The sequence below is a fragment of the Hemicordylus capensis genome, chromosome 1 (genome assembly GCF_027244095.1).
Source record: "Hemicordylus capensis ecotype Gifberg chromosome 1, rHemCap1.1.pri, whole genome shotgun sequence".
Classification (NCBI taxonomy): domain Eukaryota; kingdom Metazoa; phylum Chordata; class Lepidosauria; order Squamata; family Cordylidae; genus Hemicordylus; species Hemicordylus capensis.
The window spans coordinates 189295138-189319784 of record NC_069657.1 but is presented as its reverse complement, the minus strand read 5'-3'; the positions used below and the strand labels follow the sequence as shown (position 1 = coordinate 189319784).

General features: G+C 42.2%; 1 protein-coding gene across 3 annotated transcripts in view; it reads left to right on the top strand.

The window, feature by feature from the left end:
* The window catches only part of DPP4 (dipeptidyl peptidase 4), a 100137-nt gene that overhangs the window by 57669 nt on the left and 17821 nt on the right, over positions 1-24647 (top strand). The window contains exons 15-23 of one of the 3 annotated variants that reach the window (XR_008313484.1): positions 1555-1608; positions 3453-3574; positions 5935-5982; positions 7507-7605; positions 12523-12592; positions 16513-16707; positions 17389-17443; positions 20340-20467; positions 22498-22562. Coding sequence is in view for 1 of the 3 variants with exons in the window: in XM_053284918.1 (XP_053140893.1) it covers positions 1555-1608; positions 3453-3574; positions 5935-5982; positions 7507-7605; positions 12523-12592; positions 16513-16707; positions 17389-17443; positions 20340-20439; positions 22498-22562 (808 nt within the window). In the remaining 2 variants the exon portion in view is untranslated. The remainder of the gene's footprint in view (positions 1-1554; positions 1609-3452; positions 3575-5934; positions 5983-7506; positions 7606-12522; positions 12593-16512; positions 16708-17388; positions 17444-20339; positions 20468-22497; positions 22563-24647) is intronic. The other 2 variants (XM_053284918.1, XR_008313485.1) reach the window with 2 other exon arrangements.

The following is a 24647-nucleotide window of genomic DNA, read 5'->3' as shown; positions in this document are numbered from 1 at the left end:
ATTAACTGTGTTGTGGCATTACACAGACCATAACACCGTTTTTTAATTTAAGGCATTTAAAATCAAACATTGGTGAATCTGCTATTCTTGTACTGTTGTGGTGCAGTATTTACACAGGTTTGTTTCATAACCTTTTCCTTTTCTGTCCTGTATGTTTGAATTCGGTAATCCAAAAACCTTTGGTTTAAGATGAGAGTTAAGATGCTTTACATCTTTACATTTTCACTTGTGCTCTAAAAAGAATGGAAATTGCAAGTCAAGGTGCCCATCTTAACACCCGTGCCATATAAGCTGTAAAGACTTTGTTCAGTCTGGTATATGACGATAGCTTTAGAAATAAGGTTCCATGCAGCCACACTTTGCCTTGATCAGAGATGCATCAAGCAGAAATGTATCAGGGCCATCTCTAGGAAGTGATTAGGAAAGCTGAATCTGCCTGGATGCATTCCTCCCCAGTCCAATGTCCAACTGAAAGACCAAGGCAAAGTGTGTGCATGGAGGCTACCCAGCGTTCTCTGCCAGCTGCCCCATCCCCAGGGCTCAGATGGCCTCTGCGCATGTGTGGACTTCGCATATGCATGGAGGCTATCTGAGTCAGAGCACAAGGAGTGGGGCAGCCGGCATGGAATGCCGACTTGCTGGGGGTTGGGGCAAGGCACGCACCAGAATGGGTGAGGGTGCATGCCGGAAGGGAGCAGTGGGCAAGAGAAGTGGCAGTAGGCAGCAGCCGGCAGGAAGCTGTCCACTGTCCGCATGTGCACCAGTGCCATCTGAGCACTAAGAGCAGGGCAGCTGGCAGGGAACACTGGCTTGCCAGGGCTGTACCATGCCGGGCAGGAGTGGTGGCAGTGGCCAGTGGCGGGAAAGCTGATCACATACTTGAGGCACATAGCGGACCAGAAGGAGGCACTGGGGCAGGGCCGGTGGGAAAGCCAACCGCATCTTTGACAAGACCACCATACTAGTTTGAGGTAATGCTGTGGGCACCGCAGCTTCAGAAGCCCTACTGCACAGACTCTTTCTGCAGGCAAGATGCATTTTTCAGCCTCTGAAAACACCACTTTGAGGATCAGTTCTGAAATTACCATTGATTAGGGCCCAGAGATATATCCAAAAGGCACTTTTCTGGCATGCAGTCTAACTGTGCAAATAGACTACAAATCATTTAATTACCACTTCTTCAGTCACCAACCTTTTAAAGCCCTGTTCAAAAGAGAAAAACCTTAAACTGCTCTATCTAAGCCCTTTTCCAATGGATCTTCACCAAATTTGCAGGGGAGGTGTCCCTTGTCACCAAGTTAATGTGTGCTGATGGCCAAGCAGTTCAGATAAATGCTTTGATTTTATATGCATTCGAATGTGCAGGGGTTATAATGGTTATATGGGTATAATGGTTATAATGGCAACATTGAAAACACTCTCCATCCTAACTATACCAGCACGATGGTGCCAGTATAATAATTCTAGCTTTTGTAAGTCACCTTGGACAACATTTTCATCAGAAAGGAGCAGAAGACATTTTATAAATAAATAATCTGTTCGCTTGTTTCACAGATACTTCATCAGTAATGAATTTGAAAATAAACCAGGAGGAAGAAATCTTTATAAGTAAGATGATTTTTCACCATAGTTATACTAGGCTGGGTGTCCTCAACATAGGAAGAAAATGTGGTCAGTTAAACTAGCAATTTTTTAGCACTACACTAAAATTATTATTTTGCCTTGGACCATTGTGGCTGGTGATGGTGGGAGTTGTAATCCAGCATCTGTGGACTCAAGTTTGAAAACCCCTGTCTTAATATGTTAAAAGTTCAGATTCTTTTGAAGTGCCCGTGTGACTTGAAAGGTTTTGAAGATTTATCTACAAAACAAAATTAATTATAGGGCATGGTATGTACACTGACATAACATGACAGAGGCTGGGCATTGCTTAGAGTTGCAGACCAGGGGAGTGCACGGAACTGGTTTGGGTCGAATTGGAACTGGATTCGAACCGACCCAGCCCTGTCCGGTTCTGTGCCTTTCCAAACTGGGTCCTGGCAACCATCGAACTGGGCTGAACCAGTTCAGGGGATATACTTGTAAAGAGGAATCCGGTGAGGATTCCCCTTTACAAGTACAGGGGGTGGGGGGACCCTTTCAGGGCTAAGGGGCAGCTGGGCGGTGGCAGCGATCAAGTCAGTAAGCTTCTACCTGGCTGGTGTGGGTGTGGCTGCCGCTGCCACTCATCACTGCCCACCCTTCTGGTGGCCTCAAGCAATGCATACCCCCCTCTTTTATTAAGCTGCCGGCGTGACAGCGACTCGGTAAATGAGCGGGGAGCACGCTGCTTGGGGCTGCCCGGAGGGTGAGCGGTGGCACCAGCAGCCACGCTGGCCAGGTAAGCAGCTGACTTACTCACCACCCCCACCCTGGCCCCTTATCATGCTAAACCAGTTCGCTTGAACCAGGCCTGGTTGGGTTCAGTCATGGACCAAACCGGCTCCGGCACGAACTGTTCCTGCACAGTCCTCTTGCAGATAGTCTGTGGAATTATGTATTGCATGTCCCTTTGGTCTGGACAGTCTATGTTTGTAGTGAAATGATTTTGTATAAGTGAGGTGACCAGTGTTCCCTCTAATCGGGATTCCCAGATGTTGTTGACTTCAGCTCCCAGAATCCCCAGCTGCAGTGGCTTTTGTTTGGTGGTTATGGGTATTGTAGTTAAGAACATCTGGGAATCCCCATTAGAGGGAACACTGGAGGTGACACATGGTACCCAAATGTGATGGACTTTGCTTAATGGGAAATGCCATGACCATGTCTGCTGCATTTTTAGCTATATGTGAGGGACTGAACAATACTTTCTGGAGCTTCATATATCATTGCCATAGGGAAACTAGATGTGCCCTAGACTGAACTGCTACTAATGGTTGCATGATTGTCTTTTAAAAATAATAATTTTGTGATATTCAGTTGGAAGGAGGGTTAAAGTAATGCTTTCTCTAATGATTTGTCATGTTAAAAGGGTTAGGGTTAGTTTTAAGCTGTACAAATGACACAAATGCAGAGGAACTGCAAAAACAATGTGGGATGGGTTTTAAATTAGAAGTCATTCAAAAAAAATTGAATATTGTTTTGAAAACATCATAGCGAATCTTAACAAAGATCTTACTAAACTGATGAAAGAAAATCATGCAAACATATAAATGGAAGATGACTGCTTTGCCAGGATTTGGAAATTATATTGGATCCCCACACCCCATCAATGGATGGCTACACTGTCATCCCTTGTTTGAACAGAAAAATTCTGGTAGAAAAATTCTGCTTAGGATAGTGTGGAATGTAACATTTGGACATGAAGTAGAGTTAATATAATCCAATTTTGTCTGAATATTTAATAAAAGTGTGGTTTAATTAATTGCTATGGAACTTGCTTTGTCTTTCAACTGAATAATTTTGTCATTTTGCAGAGTGGATTTAAGAAATGACTACAGGAAAACATGCATTAGTTGTGAGCTATTCAAAGAAAGATGTCAGTATTATTCTGCATCCTTTAGCACAGATGCAAGATATTATAAACTGAACTGTATTGGTGAGTACAATTCATTCATTCATTCAATTTATACAATCAGAGCTATATTATAGGAATATGACTTGATATGTAGGGCCATAATACTTATAGCTGATCCAGAGCCCTCATATGGCCTGCCAATCACAGAAACTGATGTTTCTTATCTTTATTTCCTTCTGTGCCTTCTAGGTGGCCAGATTTGGCTTTTAAAAAGCCAAATTCTGGCTTACGGCCCATTTGACCCACGAGTATACCCCTTAGGTTCTGGCAACCTTGGCACACGCCACAAGGGCATAGCAAGATTGAAATAAGGCCCTGGAACAAGAAGTGAAGATGGGTCCTGTTTTCTTCTCCTCCCCACCCCTACCACCCTGTCATGTATTTGCAGCAAAATAACTATATGGGCATGGTGAAAAACAAAGCATACTCGGGCATGCCTGTACTCTTGTTCCTATGCAAATAATATTATGCAGTCCTCACACTCTGTTTTATCACACTCTGTTTTTTTTAATCCAACAGTTTACCAATAAGTCAGGGAGGCAGGATGGAAGAGCAAAGAGTGGACTGTTTCTTAGCCAGGGCCCCCTCCCTCATAGGCCCAGGGACATTTCTCTCTTCCCCCATCCCCTGCCCCAGCCATTGTTCAATCATAGCTATGTCCCAACACACAGTGCTGGAGAAGTCCCATCTCTGCATGAAGAGCTGTTGTAGTAGGCGGGTCCCTGCTTGTGCCCCTGCACAAATCTTTGCATGTCCTTGAAGGGGCTCTCTGGGCCACAGCCATAATGAACAAACGCTTAGTCAGTGGTGACTTCATTTGACACTTGAGCATGTTATTAAATTATGCATGTATGTATGTATAATATCTCCTTTATTTATATAATAATTAATATTACTTTTCTCTTCATGGCTGTGAGCAAATTAGAACAAAACTAATTTCTAATTGTTACTTACCCTTAAGAGCTGGAAGAAAATTTATCAGCCAAGCATACAGCTCCCTAAATCAATCTGTTGACAAGATTAATGTCAATCTTATTAAGCAGTTGTAGTCTGATCTATAGTGTTACTGCACAGTTAGGTACATTTTGCTGTGCAGTAGCTGCAGGTTTGCCATACACAGCACTCACATCTTCCCTGTGTTTCTTCTGTGGTGGTATCTCATATTTCCCAGGACCCAACCTACGATATGTCTCCTGGGCCTTATCGCAGTTATTACAATTACTGGATTGAATGTACTAGCCTATGTGTCCTGGACACTATTAGTTATTGTTTTCAGGTGTGAATGGCGGTGAGCAACGAGGAGAACTGTTCAGGGAAATGCTGTTCCTGTTCCTGTTGCCTAGATGAAAGTCACATAGAGGGATATCAAGCTGGACAGGGCTGGAGGGAAACCATTGCCATAAAACTTTAGGCAGGGAGTCCTGGATAAAGTCTCAAGACAGTTTCCCATCTGTCCTTTTCTCTTCTTCTACACTGTTCCCCTCCCTACCACTCTACATATGTTCCTGGCAATGGGTTCAGCTAAACAGAGGTAGAATTGTTAAGGGGTTTCTCTAAATGCCCTTTCCACTAACTGCAGCTTATACTCAAACTGAAAATTGTGGTGATATAGTATAGGCATGTGGAAGGACTACCTAAGTGCTAGAACATTTGGATCGTTCCTAAGTTCAATTCTGTTGCTTATAACCCATCCAAACTCAGTGAGTGGATGGGGTAAAAAAAAAATGAGGACATGTACTTTGATGGTGGGAGGAGGTAGAAGTAGTAGAAGAGTTGGGGTGAATCCTGTGATTATACATCAGAAAGTGCATTTCTGTATCACACTGGATGGTGGTGGTGGTGGTGGTGGGGAATTGAAGAGGCATAGAAGGGGCAAAGTGCATTTATGGGTGGGCAACCTATATCTCGTATGTTAGAATTTTGAAACAGAAATGAGGGACAGATGGGGGTGCAGACATCTATGGGGATGCTTGTCCATTCTCTGGAGTAGCCCTTGCTGCATTTGCTTCCTTCACATGGATGTCAGTGTGTTGTATCTCTCATGGAGTAATAGTGGTGTTAAATGTTGCTTTGAATACTGTGGCAATAATTTAAAATTAAAAGATAAAACCTTAATACTATTATAAATAACAGCATCACAATTAGCACCAGCTTAAGTTGCTTAAGCCATTGCACCTGTTGGCCTTAAATGCACTTGACCCTGAATTAGATTGTCACCTGTGTTTATAAAGTATATTTGAGAGATCCAAGTTTAACGTTTATGCCCTGTTTCTTCTATTTATATATGATGATTATTATTCTACTGCTCAATTAATAAATATTATTTTTTAGAAATTAAGAAGGAAAATCATCTGGATTTTTAACACTTTGTTAATACACAGGTCCTGGCGTGCCTTATTACACCTTGCATAACAGCAATACAGATAAAGGTACTTTTATTCCATGTTCTTGTGGATGTAGGTGGGTTTTGACTTTCTCTACTTTCTACTTTCTCTGTCAATCAACTGATTCAAGCTGCTAGACTATGTATATTCACCTAGGGATAAGACCCATTGGCCATAATGAGTCTTATTTCTGAGTAATGCATTAGATGGTACACTTAGAGATGTAATTCTAATCTAGCAATACAAATGGATGAAAAACAGGTAGTGCCCAGTTTTGCAGCTTTGTTTTGAATGACTTGCAGGTACTTTGTTTTGAATGACCAGACTACAGCTAGCATACGATCGCTTCCCTCTCATCCTACCTTGATCTTTGCCAACACATGACTATTTCTTGGGAGCACACACAGGGCTTGCAACCTGGCTGGGCACTCCTCCTACCCAGCTGTTGATTGTGAGAACAAGCCCTTAGTACAGGGGTTCTCAAACTTGGGTCCCCAGATATTGGTGGCCTACAACTCCCATCTTCCCCAGCCACAAAGGCTTTTTGACAAAGGGTTTGAGAACCCCTGCCTTTGTAAATCTGGCTGTTGTGAACACTAATGCATGGTATTGGTCATCTTGAGAGTTGTAGAAACCTGCTTTCAGTATGATTAAAGCAAGTCAATAGTTTTCCTGAAAGCCAGGGGTTACCTTACAAGTGAATGAACAAAACTGACAACAAAAATGAACAAGTTGACAAAACATGAACAACAAATTGAACTGAAAGAACAAAAGGCCTTTCATTTACAGAGATACATTTAAGACAATGTCGTTAAAAAGCTGTGAAACTAAAGGGAATGTCAGAGGAACTTCCAGAGGGTGGGAATTGTCCAGTGGCTCTTCTCTGATATGTATGTGGAGTTCTCCAAGATCTTTCTGTTTTGAGAGCCAGAGAATGCTCTGTATGTCCAAGGAAGTGCCTGTGTGTGAGAAGTTCTGTGGGTGCATGAGACAGTTTTTGTGGATGCATCCGATGGTTTTCAAGCATGCCATATTTCTGCACAGCTACTTTTTCTTCTCTAAGGTTTACACCTTGGAGATGGATTGATTGACACCCCAGTCCCAACTTCCTTGATCCAATGACTGCTTATGCAGCTATAATAATGCCATGGCAGATGCTTGCTCACAATATACTCCTACAGCACTCAGGAATATGTGTGAGTGATGCAGTTGTATGGGTCTTTTTCCTGTGAAGGTTCTTGCTAACTGGCTGACAACTGAGTAGAACAAAAAATGGAATTGGAAAGCAACTTCCACACCACTGGGTGCCTGTGAATCAGCTCGAGTGTCTAATTTCCTTTTTCTCCTCTACCACTTTATTTTTCCAATTAGGACAGAACAGCTTCCTTAGCCATGGGTACTGCTGTATTGAATGAAACGTTGCAACATGGTGGTGTGTCTGTTCTGCCTGTGATGAATTTTTAGAGCGATGCTCTCCAGGTTGTAGAAAGCTGGGTTTCAACTTGTGCTCTAAAAGGAACCTATGGGTATTACTTCAATTACCATATGTGTCTATGTTTTGTTTTTTAGTTATTAAAATCCTGGAAAATAATACGTATTTTGATAATTTGTTGAAGAACATCCAGATGCCTTCCAAAAGAGTTGAAAACCTTACACTGCATGGAGAAAGTAGGTTTATAAACATATTGTAATTCTGTAATATTAAATCTTAAAACATGTTTTTTCCACAAAATAACCTTGTGAAGCCCTAGTTTTGAAATGTGTTTGTAAGTCACTTTGATTGGAAAGGACTCTCTTTCATTTACCATTCAGCACTGCTTCCTAAAAGGAGTGCAAAGTCACGCTTCTCATTTGGCTTACAAGAGCTGGTGTGTCTGGTAATTTCAAGCAGCCACCTGACACACAGTAGTCATGAGAATGAGCTCTGAGCAAGGTACTGAGTTGATCCAGTGGCATTTGTTATTTGTGTAGCTGGACATTCCTATATAGTAGACTGATTCTAGTGGGAGGCTTTTCCAGATGTGCTGATTCGACATATCTGAGCCTGCAGGCTACATGGGGACTGTGACCTGATCGCCATGCTGATTCCTGTTGGCTTGCTGTTTGAACTAGCAAGGGCATCATGGCCGGCGCAGTGCAAAGGAATAATCATTACACTGGAATCCTTGTGCTAACTTGCTATCTCTTTGCTTCAAGAGTTGCCAGCACACAAAGCCAGGGGTGTGCATGAACGGAAAAAACTGCAGTTTGGTTAGAATTTGAACTAATTGGAACCGAACTGAATTGCTCCGAACTGGTTTGGTCAAACCGACTGGCTAGTCCGGTCCGTTAGATTGAACCAGTTCATGAGACCAAAATACATGTAAATGCGAATCCAGTGAGAGCTTACCCAGCCAGAGTGGCGGCTGGTGCCGCCACTCGCCCTCCTGGCATGGCCCCAAGCACTCTCCCCCTCCTTTACCGAGCTGCTAGTAAAGTGGGGGGAGCTTGAGGCTACACCAGGGATGGCAAGCAGTGGTGCCGGCAGCTGTGCCAACCTAGGAAGCAGCTTATTAGCGATCTCGCCAGCACGGCCTGGCCTCCCCATATTGTGCCAAACCGGTTTGATCACAGACCAAACTGCCCCCAGTTCGGTCTGCGATCGAACCTCTGAACTGGCCCCAGTTCTAGGCAAACTGTTCGTACACACCGCTACACAAAGCCCACACTACAGTGCAAAATCAGCTGTGGGAGAAGCTGCCAGGTGGGCACCAGCTAGATCTGAGGTAGTTTGAGATTTTTTTACCGAATTGCAGCTTGCCACTTGCCTGATCAACTCCCATGAATAGCAGCTGCTCCCAGATGAAGAGATTGTACCTGTGCTTTCTGTATCCCCTCGGACTGTGTAGCTTCTTGTGAACCTGAACTATTGTTCCATAGAAGTAGCTGCAGCTTCCAGTTCTGTCAGATTATTTCTGTGACAAAACTGTAACACCTCTGCAGACTTATAGGGGAGCGTCCCATTGAACTCAGTGCTGGTTCCAAGGAACTGAACATAGAATCCTGAGGTCATATTCACTTTCATACTCCCTTTTCTGCAGTCCACTGACTGCCCATGAGCAACCTCCCATGATCTTTTTTTTAGATTATGGAGCTACCCACTTTGCCTTTGAGCTTTTTTCTTCTCTCTAGTAACATTTTTACCAGGTCAAAACATGTGAGCTCAGAAGAAATATTGAGATGTAAAAGTGGCCTGCTTGTCACTTGTATGCTCATCTTTATCTCCTCTTTCTTTTTCTTATGGCTTCACCTCTCCAGGGTAGGAGATGGGGTAAGACGAATTCCTTTCTTTTGCTGCACACGGCCACATGTTGAAGCTTAGTATATTTCTCTAATTACAGTAACCCCCTTAATACTAAAACTTTTAGTTATCAGCAGAGCAAAGATCCTATTCAGAGAAAGGATTTTTCCTCTGCCATGTTTCAGACTACATGGGATTATTTGTGTATTTATTTGTCACACGTCTATCCTGTCTTTTCTTTGAGGAGCTCAGGGTGGCATCAGTGGTGATTCTTTCACGCTCACATTTATCCTCCCAACAAACCTATGAGATGAGTTAGGCTGGGGGAGAGTGGACGAAAGTCACCCAGTGAGCGTCATGGCTGAGCAGAGATTTGAACCGGTCTCCCTGATCCTCTAACCACTACACCACATTCACTTTTAGCTGAAGACCAGCTATATTTCTGACCAACATTTCTGAATGGCATTTTCCCCCCTTGGTGTTTTTTTTTTTTTAAGGGTGGCTGTTTGATCCGTGTTGATTTAAATTGCTGTAGTTAGTTTGAGGTATATAAAAGTTACAATCACATATTTGTAAAATAAACAGGATTCATGTTTACTTTGAAAATATTCGAGACCACATTTTCATCTTGCTGAGAATCTTTCCCTCTCTTGCACTGAAATCTGAAATGATATCTCTGTAGCAAAAACAACTTTGTAAGATAGAGTCATTTTTAACTAAGCATAGTGCATGGCTTATTCTCATGTTGCATTCTCAGACCTGCCCATCATTACTTCTTTTGTTCCTTTTTCTTGAACAATACTTTTCATTATGCTCACATTATACAGCCACTTCAGATTCTAGGCACTTGCATTCTGCTAATCTGTACATGACACTTTTCTGCTTCACCCACGCACAACTCTCCGTTTTCATTTAATTCAGTAGCCATATTTTCCCTGAAGCATTCATATTCGGGAACATTTCTTTTGTTATCTACACATGCACTAAGCAGCACTGTAATTCTGTTTTCTGCAGCTAAAGAGATATTGGGCAGGTTCTCACAACTTCCCCAATGCCTCCTGACCAGAAACCGGAAGATTCATAAGCCATGCATGCTCTTGATTTCCTAAAAATGTTTGATGATGTCAGATTGGCACCCTCAACCTGACATTCAACTGGGATCGGCAATCTTTGAACAAATCCCAGATTACTGTACCCAGCTGAATGTCTTGTTGGTGCAATGCCAACTCAATATTGTCGTAAAATGTTTAGGTCTTAGAACTGGAAATTACAAGTTTTATTTATATATATATATATGCATTTATTTATTTAGAATATTTCTATATTTTATTCTATAGTAAATTCTATAGTGTTACAGAGATTGCTAGATTATGAGGCTATTCTCACGATGGGGGGAAACCAGGCTAAAGAAGCGGCTAGCCCGCCAAAGTAGCCCTCCCCTTAGCCCAGGTTAGCAGAGTGAGCGCTCTGCTAACTTGGGTTTTCTGATCGTGTGCTGCCATGGTGCGGCTCTGCGCCATGGCCACACATGAGACCCCCGCCGGGAGGCTGCAAGCAGCCTTCCAGGTTCGGAGGTGTCTCCAGGATGCTCTGTGCGCTTGTGCGGGGTATCCTGGAACTTCCGCGGGCCATGTGGCCTCCGATCCCCGCCGCCCCTGTCGGCTCTGTGACAGAGCCAGCAGTTGTGTGGACGGCTGATCTGGCCACCCAGCTACGAGCATCTGCTTGTCTGTGGAGAGAGCAAGTTAAGCCCGCTCCCCGCAGAACCCCCTCTGGCGCTTCACACTGATCGTGTGAAGCGCCTCTGTGTGGATCAGATGTTGTCTTACTGTCCAGACAATTAGAAGATGCAATGATTAGGCTTGAGTTAAGAATTAGTAAGTTAAAAAAGAGATCTACATAAGATGCACCACAGTCTGGTCTTTGCAAGGATTGGTAAGGCATTTCTAATGTTCTTAAACAAGAGTGCATATTTGGGAACATTAACATGGATTAGTTATGCCTTAATTGTTCAGAAGTCCTCCTGCTTTGCAAATGTAAATAATATTGGTGAACTATGTGGATTATAGTTTTAAAAAGATTTCCTAGAGAGACCAGACAAGTCTGAAGTAATCCCTCCGACACCATAGTCCATTCACTTGGTGAATTGGTGGTGCAGTTCTTGTGTACACCTGGGCTGGGATGCAAGTACAAAATGAGGCCGTTCTCATGAGGAGCCAAGACCAGGCTAGGACAGCTAAACCTGGGCTGGGCTGCCTGTGAGAACCCGTGAGAGCCGACCGGCTCCTGGTGGCACCTGAGTGACAAACCCACCTAGGGAACCCACCTCTTAAAATTGGGTTAAGGGAGCGAGTGCTCCCTTAACCATGTTTATTTGGTCGCCTGCCAGCACCGGCTGCTTGCAGCTGGTGCTGAAGCACTGATGGGCACCCCCTCTGTTGCTGGGAGGATCCGTACAATGCACCGTGCACTCACGATACGATACGATACGATACGATAAATCTTTATTGTCATTGTCCTGTACAGAACAACGAGACAACCTCTACAGGACCTAACAAAGAATAGCTGAATATATCCCAATATACCGCCCCCCCCATATACCCATTACTCTAAAAACTCTAAAAGAAACACTAAAGAACTCTAAGAACTGAAAAACAAAAACAAAACAAAAAACCAAAAAATCCCACAGTGCACTGTGGGATTTCTGGCGGCTGGGATGACGCGTCCCAGCCCCTGTGCCTCTGCACGCCCTGGGGCGGTGGTGGACTGTCTGGGCACATGATGCGTTCGCCCATACAGTCCTCAGCAGGGAAGGCGGGGCAATCTTCTGCAGCCTTCCCCACTTCCTGCCCGTTCATGAGAATGATCTCAATGTTTCCTAGCACTTTGCCAATTTTGTTCTAAACAGGAGACATTGCCCCCCGCCCCACACTAAAGGGCAGGGGGAACCCAACTTTGGAATAAAAGCCACAACTTTATCCTTAATAATTGCCTCAAGTGTAAAATGTACTCCCAGCAGTGCAGACACTAGCTCTGGCTGAGAACCAGGATGGTTCTTGAACCCCTGTTGGTTGGTTGCCCCTGTCTCAATGCAGCAGATTAACAGTAGTCTGATCCTTGTTTATCCCAGCCAGCCCCACAAAGGGACCCAAAGTACAACCAGAAGCTGCACCTTCCCCTTTGGGCTTGGCAGAGCTGCTGGTGTTAAGGAGAAGCCCAGCTGAATTCCCTCATGCTATTAAGCCTCAAGGGATACCTTGAATCCTCTTCCCATCATTCACTAATGCCTTCATTCTTATTTTCAGCATTCTGGTACCAGATGATCTTACCACCTCACTTTGACTCTAAAAAGAAATACCCTCTCCTCATTGATGTGTAAGTCAAAGTACTTGTGGTCGTATTAACCTGATTATATTTTATTTCAAAGATTGTTTCAGATTCACTGGATGAACACAAAAGCCCATCTTGTAATGCAAGCTTTTCTTTTAAAAAGAAAGAAGAAGAAAATCTTAATTTCAGACTTCTATTTTCTGTTTTGTTTTTTCAGGATGTAAGCATTAGGTAGGAAACTAGATGTTGGGAAAAGGTTCTGGCCTGGTTCAGAAGACTGAGTCTTCTATAGAGGGAGATTTTTATTGTAGGTTGGAGTGTTCTATCATTAGAGCCCTCAACTGCAGTCTGACCTGTGCAGCTGAAATACAGGTTTATCACCTCTGTGAGATCTCGGCCAAGTCATTACAAAGCATAATGGTGCACCATCAAACAGACTATTAGGACTGCTGTTTATTTCACCCATTTGTGGTACCTTTATAGCATCATATCCATGGTTGTGGAAGAAAAGGTGCCCGTCCTATTTCCTGGCTTTTTTACAATTAACTTTGGCAGAAGAGTTTTTCTTCATAGCTCTGCAACAGAGAAGTATTTAATAATACTGTAAATATGCTGGGTTTTAAAACAATTGGCTGACGTTCTGTGCAATGTTGTTTATTTTATTGTTTTATTGTTTTATTTATTTATTTGATTGATTGATTGATTTCTTTACCGCCCTTCCAAAAATGGTTATGCATGTGATAGAAAGTCATGCATGGACAGTTGCACAGGAGCACTGTTACACAACTGGAAAAATTGCACAAATATAGTGGTGCAACAGGGAAGCCATATCTCTCATTCATACACACTCACACAGTGGTTTCCCTGTTGTGCAACTCCGTTTGCACACTTTTTCCAGTTGCTCAACAGAACTCTTATGAAATTGCACAAATGTTACATTCTACCCAATGTGTCATTGCACAGTCTGTCAGCCATTGAATTTAAGATATAAGGCTTCTTTTCTTCTTTTATCATGAGTGGAAGCTCTGAGCCTCCCTGTGATTCAAAGGGTGCTGTTCTACCAGTCTTGTCTAAAGAATCAAGGCTGAAGCCATTTTTCATGTGTGAGACTTAAATTGATGTTGGACTTCATTTGTGTTATTTATATATTAACAAGTGATCGTGCAGAAGAGAAACTGGAGAGAGCATTTGTAACGTGAAAGAGTGTTTTCTCCTGTGTAGATCTTCCATTTACATTCCAGACCCCAAGCCTCATGTGTGAAAAACACTGAGTGAGATTTTTTAAAACTGAAAATGCTTTTGTTAACCATATAGAATTAATCAATAAATTAACAAAGATAAATAGCCTTAGGTAAATTCTTAAATGTGACTTTCTTAGAAAGTGTTGATTTCCCGTTTACATTCAAGGGTGTCATTAGGAAACAAGGGCACACAGGTGTTCATTAGCTTGGAGGGCAAAGAATTGGAATTGTGCTGTATGCAGCTGGTTTGTTAATTCTCTTGAGATACAGTCCAGAGCCCATTAAAATCCATTGAAAAGCTCCCACTGTCACAGATCAAGCCCACAATGCACTATGGACACAACTAACTAGAAAACAATGGCCACTGTTATTTACTGTTAATATTTACCATTAAAAAAGAACATGGACTAGGACATTGTACTTTATGTGTTGCATAATTAGTAAAAAAAAATCATACTACCCTGAACCCAAAAGACAATTCACAAACATAACAAAGGCGCATTGACTGGACCCTGAACATATGTTTGTGGATCCTTCCTTCTCTCACACCTCTCTGCACATATTAATGTATTTGCATTAATTACCTTGCTTCTTCTAATTGTGACTTACTAGAAATTTGCTGTTCACAATAAATAGAAAGAAAATACCGTATTTTACGGACTATAAGATGCTACGGACTATAAGACGCACCTTAATTTTAATCCAGTTTTTCAGAGTTTTAACATATTAAACTGTTAAAACATATAAGACGCTCCTGAATTTTGGCGGATATTTTTTGAGGAAAAAAGTGAGTCTTATAGTCCATAAAATACGGTATTCTATATTTGCTGAAAATTGGCTCTCTATGGAATATCTCATATATTTGTTGAAACTGTTTGGGTTTTCTGGGATCCTATTAATGTGTATTTTTAAAAGTTTAATGGTGTTACGTAATTATCACTTGAATTATTAATTATTTGTCTAAATTTCAATGAACAGTAATGAACTAGACTTATTAAAATTCTAAACAGCACCAATGGTTCTTGTCAATTCTTGTTAAATCATTTGATCTTTAGTGAGTAATGTTTAGGACTGTATGTGGAGAGATTAAGAGTGGCTGTAATGGCAAGTATATTTCAGTGGCACAAATTAAGGAATAGTTCATAAAAATAAATTCAGAAAAATCCTAATACTATTCCAATACTAGCAAGGTCCTTGGAGACCTTAGTATTCTGTTGGATTCTAGAACTTTTGGTGGGTAATCTGCACTGGCCTTAAGAGTGGCCCTTCTGGTGATGGGTTGAACTGTGAAAGACTCAGTGGGTATCTAGGTGACTGCTATCACTAATCTTGTAGCAGAGGCCTACCTGAGGACTGGAGGTAGTGTTTAGGTAACCACACACACACACACACACACACACACACACGGCAGACACCAGCCACAGCCACTGAAGGAATGCTATGCTGGAGCTGAACAGGACCAACTGCTCTCCCGGTGCTAAATATAAGAGAATCGTCACTTTTGAAGGGTGCCTCTTTGCCTAGTTAGCAGTGGTTTAGCTATCTACTTAACTATCATTTTAATGATACTTGACATAGAAGTTGAGATCCAAACCAACACCTGTATTCTTCAATTTTGTGTCTTCCTTATGTAATTTTTTGTGGGTTTTTGTGTTGTTGTTTTTTAGCAAAATCCAAGTGTGACAATACTGGCTGACATCCAGGCTAACATTGTGCACACCAAGAAGTGCTTTCAGGAGGCACAGAATGTTGCAGGCGGAAAGGGAGATCAGCAACAATTTCCTGTTTTCCATTGCACATGTGAAAAAATTTCCTGTTTTCCATTGCACATGTGCCACATGTTTGGCAGGGTTATTCTAGATGCCAGCCAGCATTATTGCACTTGGATATTGCTTTTTAAAAACCCAAATGTTACACAAGGAAGACACAAAATTAAAGATAACTTTATTATGGTCAAAGACCAGCATCATAGCACACAGTGTGCAGAGCAATATAGGTGCTGCTCTACTGAATCTGGGCTATAAACCATCTTGATTTACAAGAGAATGCTTTTATGAAGAGGTCTAGATGCTAGTTTGACCCCCAAAGATTCTTAATGAATAGCCTGGAACTATCATAGAAATGTTACATCCCTTGTATCTCCATTCATGTTGCTTAATACATTTTAACCTATTGTGTCCTGCTAATTTTATTTTAAATAGTGGGGCCTTTTGTATAAATATATTTTTATTGAGGTCTGTTTTATTTTATTATCCCCAGCTTACTCTATTTTTTCCTGTATGTTTTTAGTTTAATCCATCTGTAGTGAATAAAAACAATAAAACCACCTCAACGAAGTACTTGTTCAAAGCACTAAAATAAATAAATTAAAATTGCTCCATACCTGCTCAACACCATCTGTTGAAAACAAAAAGGAAAGATCGTGCCATTGAGTCGGTGTTGATCCCTGGCGACCACAGAGCCATGTGGTTTTCTTGATAGAATACAGGAGTGGTTTACCATTTCCTTTCTCCAAAAACAGACTCAAAGGGAAATGTTTGGTAGTGCTTTTGCAAGCAGTGGGTAGTTACTGAAGTGCTACTTATTTCTGTAGTGCTTAGATAAGTAGTGGGTAGTTATTGAACATACTCACTTGTTTGCCTGTTTGCTCAGAAATTAGGAATCTGTAAAACACATCTTTAATAAAAATAATATGCAGAAAATCACCAACCACTCTTTTCACAGGTATGCAGGGCCCTGTAGTCAGAAAGCAGATTATATCTATCGAATCAGTTGGGCCACATATCTTGCAAGCACAGAACAGATCATTGTGGCTAGTTTCGATGGGAGAGGAAGTGGCTATCAAGGAGACAAAATCATGCATGCAATATTTCGAAGACTGGGGACCTATGAAGTTGAAGATCAGATCTTGGCAGCCAAGTAAGCATGTGCTTAAACATCTCAGTAACCTTCATGCTCTTGCTACCCTGCCTGCATGTCAGTTGGATTGGGGCAGGGGTAAGTGGGTGGGGAATGCCTTCTGCTTTTAGCAGACAAAACAAGAAAGATAAAATTGGTAAGGAATGGCTTATTCCACAGGACACTGGAATATATGCCAAAGATTATAACTTGTTTAGGGCATTTTTGTTCCACCTTTTCCCCAAGGAGCTTAGGGTGAGATCTGTGAGCCTCTGGCAAATGTGGCCAGATTTACGTAGTTACAGCAGCAAAATTACAGAAGGTAAAATGGCTTCAAAACCATTTTAGCCCATCAGCTAAAATGTTCCAAGTGGTCCTTTTCATTCTATATGAATGGTTCTTCAATGCTCCCATGAGAATAATTCAAAATAAAACATCTGAAGTAGATTGTTCTGAGGCTGGAAATTTTTATTCAGCCTATTTTGTGCTCTTTTAGAGAAGTGTCTCTGAAACTTTTATTTCTGTTAAGTGGTTTTATTTCTATTGTGGTTACAGCCCACACAGTTAAAGCCAGAATAGCATGACTTTAACCATTGGGAGGATAGAGGGCAAGTAGGAGTAGTTCATGCAAGCCACTCTTCCACCAATAAGATGTAGTTGGATGCCTTGCTTCTCTTGATGTGCATATGTGCTTTTTCTTAGAAAGTTTTCTGAAATGAGCTTTGTGGATGAGAAGAGAATAGCAATTTGGGGCTGGGTAAGTATCAAAGTGTAGCATCTTGATAATGACAGAATCCAATAACTGGGTAGCTGTTTGTGGAGGTTTTGCATCACAGCTGTCCCAGCAAGCAGTTGCTTGAAACAAAGTAGCTTTGGCTTCAGTGGTGCTTATTTTAAAGTTGTGCTGAAGGTCACAGTCTGTGTTGCTGTTCTAGCTTGTCCATCCAGATTGTTTGGTTTTATTTATTCTTTTCAGATCACACTGATGCTACCATGTAATAACCATGTTTTAAAAGATTATCATGTTTAATCTGGCCTCTGTTCAATGCTGCTTTTATTTACTTAAGCATATAGTCTATAATGTTCTTAGGATTGGGGCAGAGCAGGAAACATTGTTTTGATAAGCAATGCTTACTCCCAGATAAATCCCTGAATTTTCAGAAGGACACAAGGATGGGGCCAAATTATCCATTCCTATTCCTTATTATTGTTATTATTATTATTTAGTTGATATCATGGTGACGCAATATGGATGATGGATCTGCTACAATACTTCTCTCCAGACCTTTTCAATTGCATAAATTAAAACATAGAAAGAGGAAATTGCAACAAAGAACAGATGTTTCGACACATATACATCAGTTTCAGTGTTCTATATCCCACTGTTCAAAATCCAGACTTTCCCCTCAAGTCTTGGGTATAAGTGTGGATTTTAAACAGTGGAATATAGAACATTGAAGCTGATGTAATACGTCAAAACGTCTGTTCTTTGTTGCAATTTCCTCTTTCTATGTTTTAATTTACACAATAAAAAAAGATCTGGAGAGAAGTAATAATAAATAATCAACTTTATTTGATAGCCTCCCCATAATCAATTGTTCTCTGGGCAGCTCACAACCCAACCCCATGCACTTCCCTTGCAGAAGAGATAACTCCACCCTCTCAGCCTGACAGATCATGGTGTGAGGACACATGGAAGGCAGAGTTCTACCATGACATTGTCCAAAGCTGACATGAAGAATTTTTCCTAACTTGCATGTTGTTGCTCTTTTAGAGGTCTAGAGTGGGTGAGCATAACATAATAACATAAGTATAGCCCTGCTGGATCAGGCCCAGGGCCAGCATCCTGTTTCATACAGTGGCCCACCAGATGCCCCTGAGAACCCCACAGACAAGAAGTAAGGGCATGCCCTCTCTCTCTTGCTGTTGCTCCCCTTCAGCTGTTATTCAGAGGCATCTTCCCACTGAGGCTGGAGGTCTCTAGCCACCAGACAAGCAGCCATTGATAGACCTGTCCTCTATGAATTTGTCTAAGTCCAAATTTGGAGAGGAGAGCTGGTCTTGTGGTAGCAAGCATGACTTGTCCCCTTAGCTAAGCAGGGTCTGCCCTGGTTGCATATGAAAGGAAGACTAGAAGTGTGAGCACTGTAAGATAGTCCCCTCAGGGGATGGAGCTGCTCTGGGAAGAGCAGAAGGTTCCAAGTTCCCTCCCTGGCATCTCCAAGACAAGTCTGAGAGAGATTCCTGCCTGCAATCTTAGAGAAGCCACTGCCAGTCTGTGTAGACTATACTGAGCTAGATAAAACAATGGTCTGACTCAGTATATGACAGCTTCCTATGTTCCCTTTTAAAGCCATCCAAGATAGTGGCCATCACCATGTCCCTTGGCAGATTAATTATGTGCTGTGTGAAAAAGTACTTCCTTTTGTTGGTCCTAAATTTCCCATCCTTCAGTTTCTTGGGATGATTCCTGGTTCTCGTGTTGTGAGAGAGGGTGAAAAATTTCACTCTCTCTACTCCATGCATCACTTTATACACCTCTATCATGTCTCTATCATGTCTCTCCATAGTCACCTCTTATTGGTGAAAGAATTTTCATTTAGCAGATCTGTGAACTCTAGGTCCTCCACTGAACATATGGTTGAGATCCTGGTGCATTCAAAAGTGGCTTAAAGTGATACCTGCATTCTCATGGGAATATAGAATATACAAAACCTCATTCAGCCTTGTATAGTCCTGGTCACTAACTAGCTTCTAGAAGGGCTATACTTTGAACTGAGGAAAGGCTGAAAGGCCCGCAAAATTACCTGTGCCCACTCTCAGCCCCTTCTCTTGTTATGTCCACAGCATTGAACAATCATAAAGGTCATTCACACAATCAGAAACTGTGTTCTACCCAGGTTTGGGAGCTGTGTGTGCTCCCAATTTTTGGTTTTGTGGAAACAAGGTAAGAGTTAAACATGGGTAGAAGTGATTATGTGGGAAGCAAGATATGAAGAAACATGGTTAGCTTTTCCTCCTGCCGTGCTTCAACACAATCACTTCTGCCCAGGTTTCCCTCTTACCTTGCGTCCATACAACCAAAAATTGGGATTACATACAGCTCCCAAACCTGGGTGGAACACAGTTTTTGATTGTGTGAATGTGATTACTTCCTGCACTGTGAATGTAATGGCAGCAGTTCCTCACCGCACAAAAGAAGAGCCCAGATGGCAAATTCTTCCCAGTGCCTCCTAGAAAATGGGGGCAACTCAGTGATGGGGAGGAGCCATAGTGTGGGAGGAGCCATAACTCAGTGGCAGAGCACATGCTTTGCATGCAAAAGGTCCCTTATTCAATCCTGAGCATCTCCAAGTTAGGCCTAAGAAGTCAGACAGACAACATCCTGGAAAGTCACTGCTAATCCATGTAGACAATACTCAGCTAGATGGACCAAACAGTCTGATAAGGCAACTTCATATGTTCATATGGATGTTCAAATGACTGAGGTTTCTGATGTGGTGTGGGTAGGAGTCATATTGCAGTGGCTTTCTTGCCTGGCTGTTCTCCAAACAAACCAGTGCATAGACAAAAAGCACTTTAAACTTTACCCCCACCATAGGAACATAGCAACATCCAACCTCCCTTGAATAACAAGGTATCTTTCCTCCTAGTCATATGGTGGGTATGTGACTTCTATGGTGCTTGGATCTGGAAGTGGCATATTCAAGTGTGGAATAGCTGTTGCCCCTGTGTCACGCTGGCAATATTATGGTATGTGTGATTGTTTCTAAATAAAATGGTGAGTTCCACTGTGAAGCATCATATTTGTAAATGTAGTGTGTGTGTGTAAATGTGTTATACATCCAGGGTGTATGTACGTGTGGATGTATAATGTACATGTGTGAGATGTACAATATTTTTATAATGAAGGCATACTTCTCCCACATAAAGTACCATTAATCTGTCTTCCTGAACTCATGTGAGGTATCACATAGTGTCCCTGGATCATATTTTTTTTCCATTGAAAAACTTGGATGTGAAAAGGAAAATAATCTGCTTAACCTTTAAAAGGCACAAAATTACTTAATATTTGAAATTTTACTATAATGCAAATGTCTGCATTTGCATTCCTGAAAAGTGCCATGTGTTCCAGTGTGGAGGGATCATTTCTGAATGCCATAAAATTCAGTAGTACTGTTACTAGCTTCCTTCACTTACAACGAGCCCATAAAAGTGAGGTCACATATTTAATTCTTTGCAGGAATAGTTCTTGGTTTTAAATCACATTGCTGATTACCTCTCATAAATTTGATTAGGTATTAGAATTTAAATATTAGTTTGCTTCATGCTCTAAAAACCTTCCCAAAGACAGTTTTGAAAATTTAAGATCTTACTATGTATGCCTGGTCCTTAACTCCCCCATACTAGGGGTCTGCACAAAACTGGTTTGCCCGGTTCAGTTCGAGTCCAGACTGGAATCAAACTGGACTGGGCATGTCCTGTTTTGCACACCCTTGAATATCCCCTCTGGATTGGCTTGAATTTGAACTGGTCTGGCATTCAAAATGTTTTTTGTTTTTTTTAAATTAAGCTCACCACCGGCCCTGAGTTCTTCTGCCACCTTTGGGGGTGCTCCTGCAGGGGTGTGTGTGTGTCTCTGAAGCTTTTCCCTCCCCCCGTTGGCCTCCCCCTGGTATTTTCTGGGATGTTTTGGCCCATTTGGGAGCCTTTCCAGCCCTCTTGTGGCTTGCGGCAGTCTTCAAAATGGCCACTGCAAGCCAGGAGAGGGCAGGAAAGGCCCTCAAGCCAGTTTGCACATCCCTACCCCACACCCCACACACTCAGAGTAATGCTTACTGTGATGAAAGAGCCATGCTCAGCCTGAACAACTCATCAGACACTGCTGTGTTGATTTTGTTCCATGAGTATACACGTGGACCTTGATATTCATGGGGGTAATAATAAAAAACTAGAACATTCCCCCAAATAAGGAATGTCTACCAAATGTAGCTGTGGGATTGCAAGCGACTGGCGATATGTGATTGGACATGCACTGGACATACCCTGGACACAGTGTTCATGTGTGGAGAGTTTGTAGGGTAGGAGACAACCCTTCCCTCTGTAGAAAAAATGCCCCCTCTAATCCACAAACACTTATATGGTGCGTGTGCCAGGGCTGAAAAGATTTCTGCACATCCAAGACTTTGGAGAACTACTGCAAATTGGAGTGAAGAGTACTGGACTTAACAGACCAACAGTCTGACTTGATATATAGCAGATCCTAATTTTATCTTTAAAAAAAACAAAACGGATAATAAAACCTGTTTGATGTTCCCCTAATATACAATTGTGAGATTAGTATTATGGAAAGACAGCAATCTTGTCCAAACTGAAACAAATGAACAATATAACAGGAAGGAAATGTGATACTAAATTGCATTTAAAGTGCCCTTAAAGGAATAACTCTGTCATGCCTTTTGTTACGATTTTTGTAAACGACAGATGTCAGCCAGTAAGACAGTGAAGTTGCCCGTTTCCTTACAATGACTGAGAGAATAATAATATTGTAACTCTGGCACAAGGGAGCTGGGAATACTTAACAGTGCTGTTGCCATGGATGCCTGCATGCTGAATATTAATAAACAAATGCAGTTATTGAAAATGGTTACTAGTAGAAAAAGAGTGACTTAGTTTTCTTTTAACTTGTATGGCAAAATGTCCCTCACCTTGCTAAGGAACAGAATTTGTCACCTTTCTCATTTTTGCCTGATCTATCATTAAAATCAGATATTTTTTACAGTAATGCTTTGCCCTCTTTCAATATTGCAGATTCTATATACACTGAACGCTACATGGGTCTTCCTACAAAAGATGACAACCTGTATTACTATGAGGTAAGAAAGTATTTGTATCTTGTTATAGGTACAAAGCCATACTATACTTATGTGAAGACTTCATAATACACAGTTTTTATAGGGAATACATGTTTAACACAGTCTGATGGATGATAATGTATTCCAGATGGTTTCTAAATGAATTGCTCAAAACTGCTATCGAAGTTACAATCCTACAGTTGTTCTGGGTTTGGATTACACATATACTTTGGTATGATATAAACATTTGGACATTTCATAAATCTGTGTCTCAAACGAAGATATATTGTGCTGGAAATAACAATCCTGCTGTATTTGTAGAGTGTTGTATTTTGCTGTGTAACTTTGAGATGAGAGTTGAATCCATGAAGTCTAAATCTATCTACTTAGAGAAAGTTCTGAACAAGTTTGAATACTGAACCAACCCTTTGTTAGGCTCAGTTGGCACATGTAAACAGGGGCATGGATTACCATTTGAAATACAGGAGCATGCACTGAGTTTGTGATGGTGTGGTGAAAATAGCTGGCTTTATTTGAATGGCTGGTCATATGAATCAACTTACAAAGCTGTTTTTTAAGGTGCTATGTTCACAACTGCTTGCATATGTACATTGAGCCTTGGAATGGCATTAAGGGTGGTAAGAGCAGACACAACCAGTGGAAATGCTCTGCAGCAAGTTGACCCAATATTCTTACACTGTATTTGTCCAGTGTATACTCACAAGCAGTGTGGCAAATATATCAAGATTGCTTCAGATTACTGCAATACTGTACTTTCAAGCTACCAAGTGACCATCCTCAGATGTGTGCAAGTGACCAAAGACCCATTTGGGCTGTATAGAAGCCTTTTGTTTCTTATTTTCTTATCCAAGATCTATGTAGGACACTTTTGGTCTTGCGCAAATTCAGCTGGCAGATTTCCATCTCTCCCCCAGCCACAGTCTACACTGCAGATCAGTAGAATTGAAGCAGTGGCACATTGCACCAAGACCCATGAAGACATGATACACAGGATATGGAGTTAAACGTGGTCCACAACTTCATTGTTCAAAAACAACATCACCAAGAGGATTGGCGCTTCAAACTCCCTGCACCTTTGTAGTGCGGAAGCTAACTATTCACTGATCCCAGTGAATTCCCTATCGAGAGAGCTGGTGACACACCTTGGCTCTGGCCAGCATCATCCCTGTGGTGACTGCTGCCATCTTAGCTGACCTGTGTCAAAGCCAGTCCTTAAAGACATGGAGGCCCTTTAAAGAGGGTTAAACACTGCAGGAAGGAGTAACTCCAGGGCGAGCACTCCTTGAGCCACGAGTCCTCTAAGGACTGCCCCAGAGTCCTCCTGATGCCAAACCTTTGCTTTAAGGTGCTCACCAGAAAATGTCCTGCCCCAGCTTACCGCACTGCCCCTGCCACTGGGAGGGTCAGATTAGCTTGGCACCTCCCCTGCCTACCAGCCATCCAAAACCCCTGCCAATCCCCACTGCAGGTCTCCTATAAAGATGTTGCATCTAGCCGGTGACAAAAGAATGCTGCCCCCCCACCGAAACAACTCGGGATGGGAAAAGCATATGCCAGGGTTTGCTATGAACATGCCCCCTGTTGCCCGGACAGAAGCACCCAGGGCTTGATTAACCTTCTTGTGAGCTTTGTCCACCCGGCGGGGCTTCAAAGCCCCTCGCCAAACCCTGCGCTGTAACAAATTGGACTAGAGCACCCTCAGACCCGCGATCTAGGCCTGGTGGTTTTGATGTCCCTGACTGCCAGTTGGGACATAGGAACATAGGAAACTGCCATATATTGAGTCAGACCATTGGTCTATCTAGCTCAGCATTGTCTTCACAGACTGGCAGCGGCTTCTCCAAGGTTGCAGGCAGGAATCTCTCTCAGCCCTATCTTGGAGATGCTGCCAGGGAGGGAACTTGAAGCCTTCTGCTCTTCCCAGAGCGGCTCCATCCCCTGAGGGGAATATCTTGCAGTGCTCACACATCAAGTCTCCCATTCATAAACAACCAGGGCAGACCCTGCTTAGCTATGGGGTCAAGTCATGCTTGCTACCACAAGACCAGCTCTCCTCTCCATGGCCTCCCCTGTCCTGTCCACCAA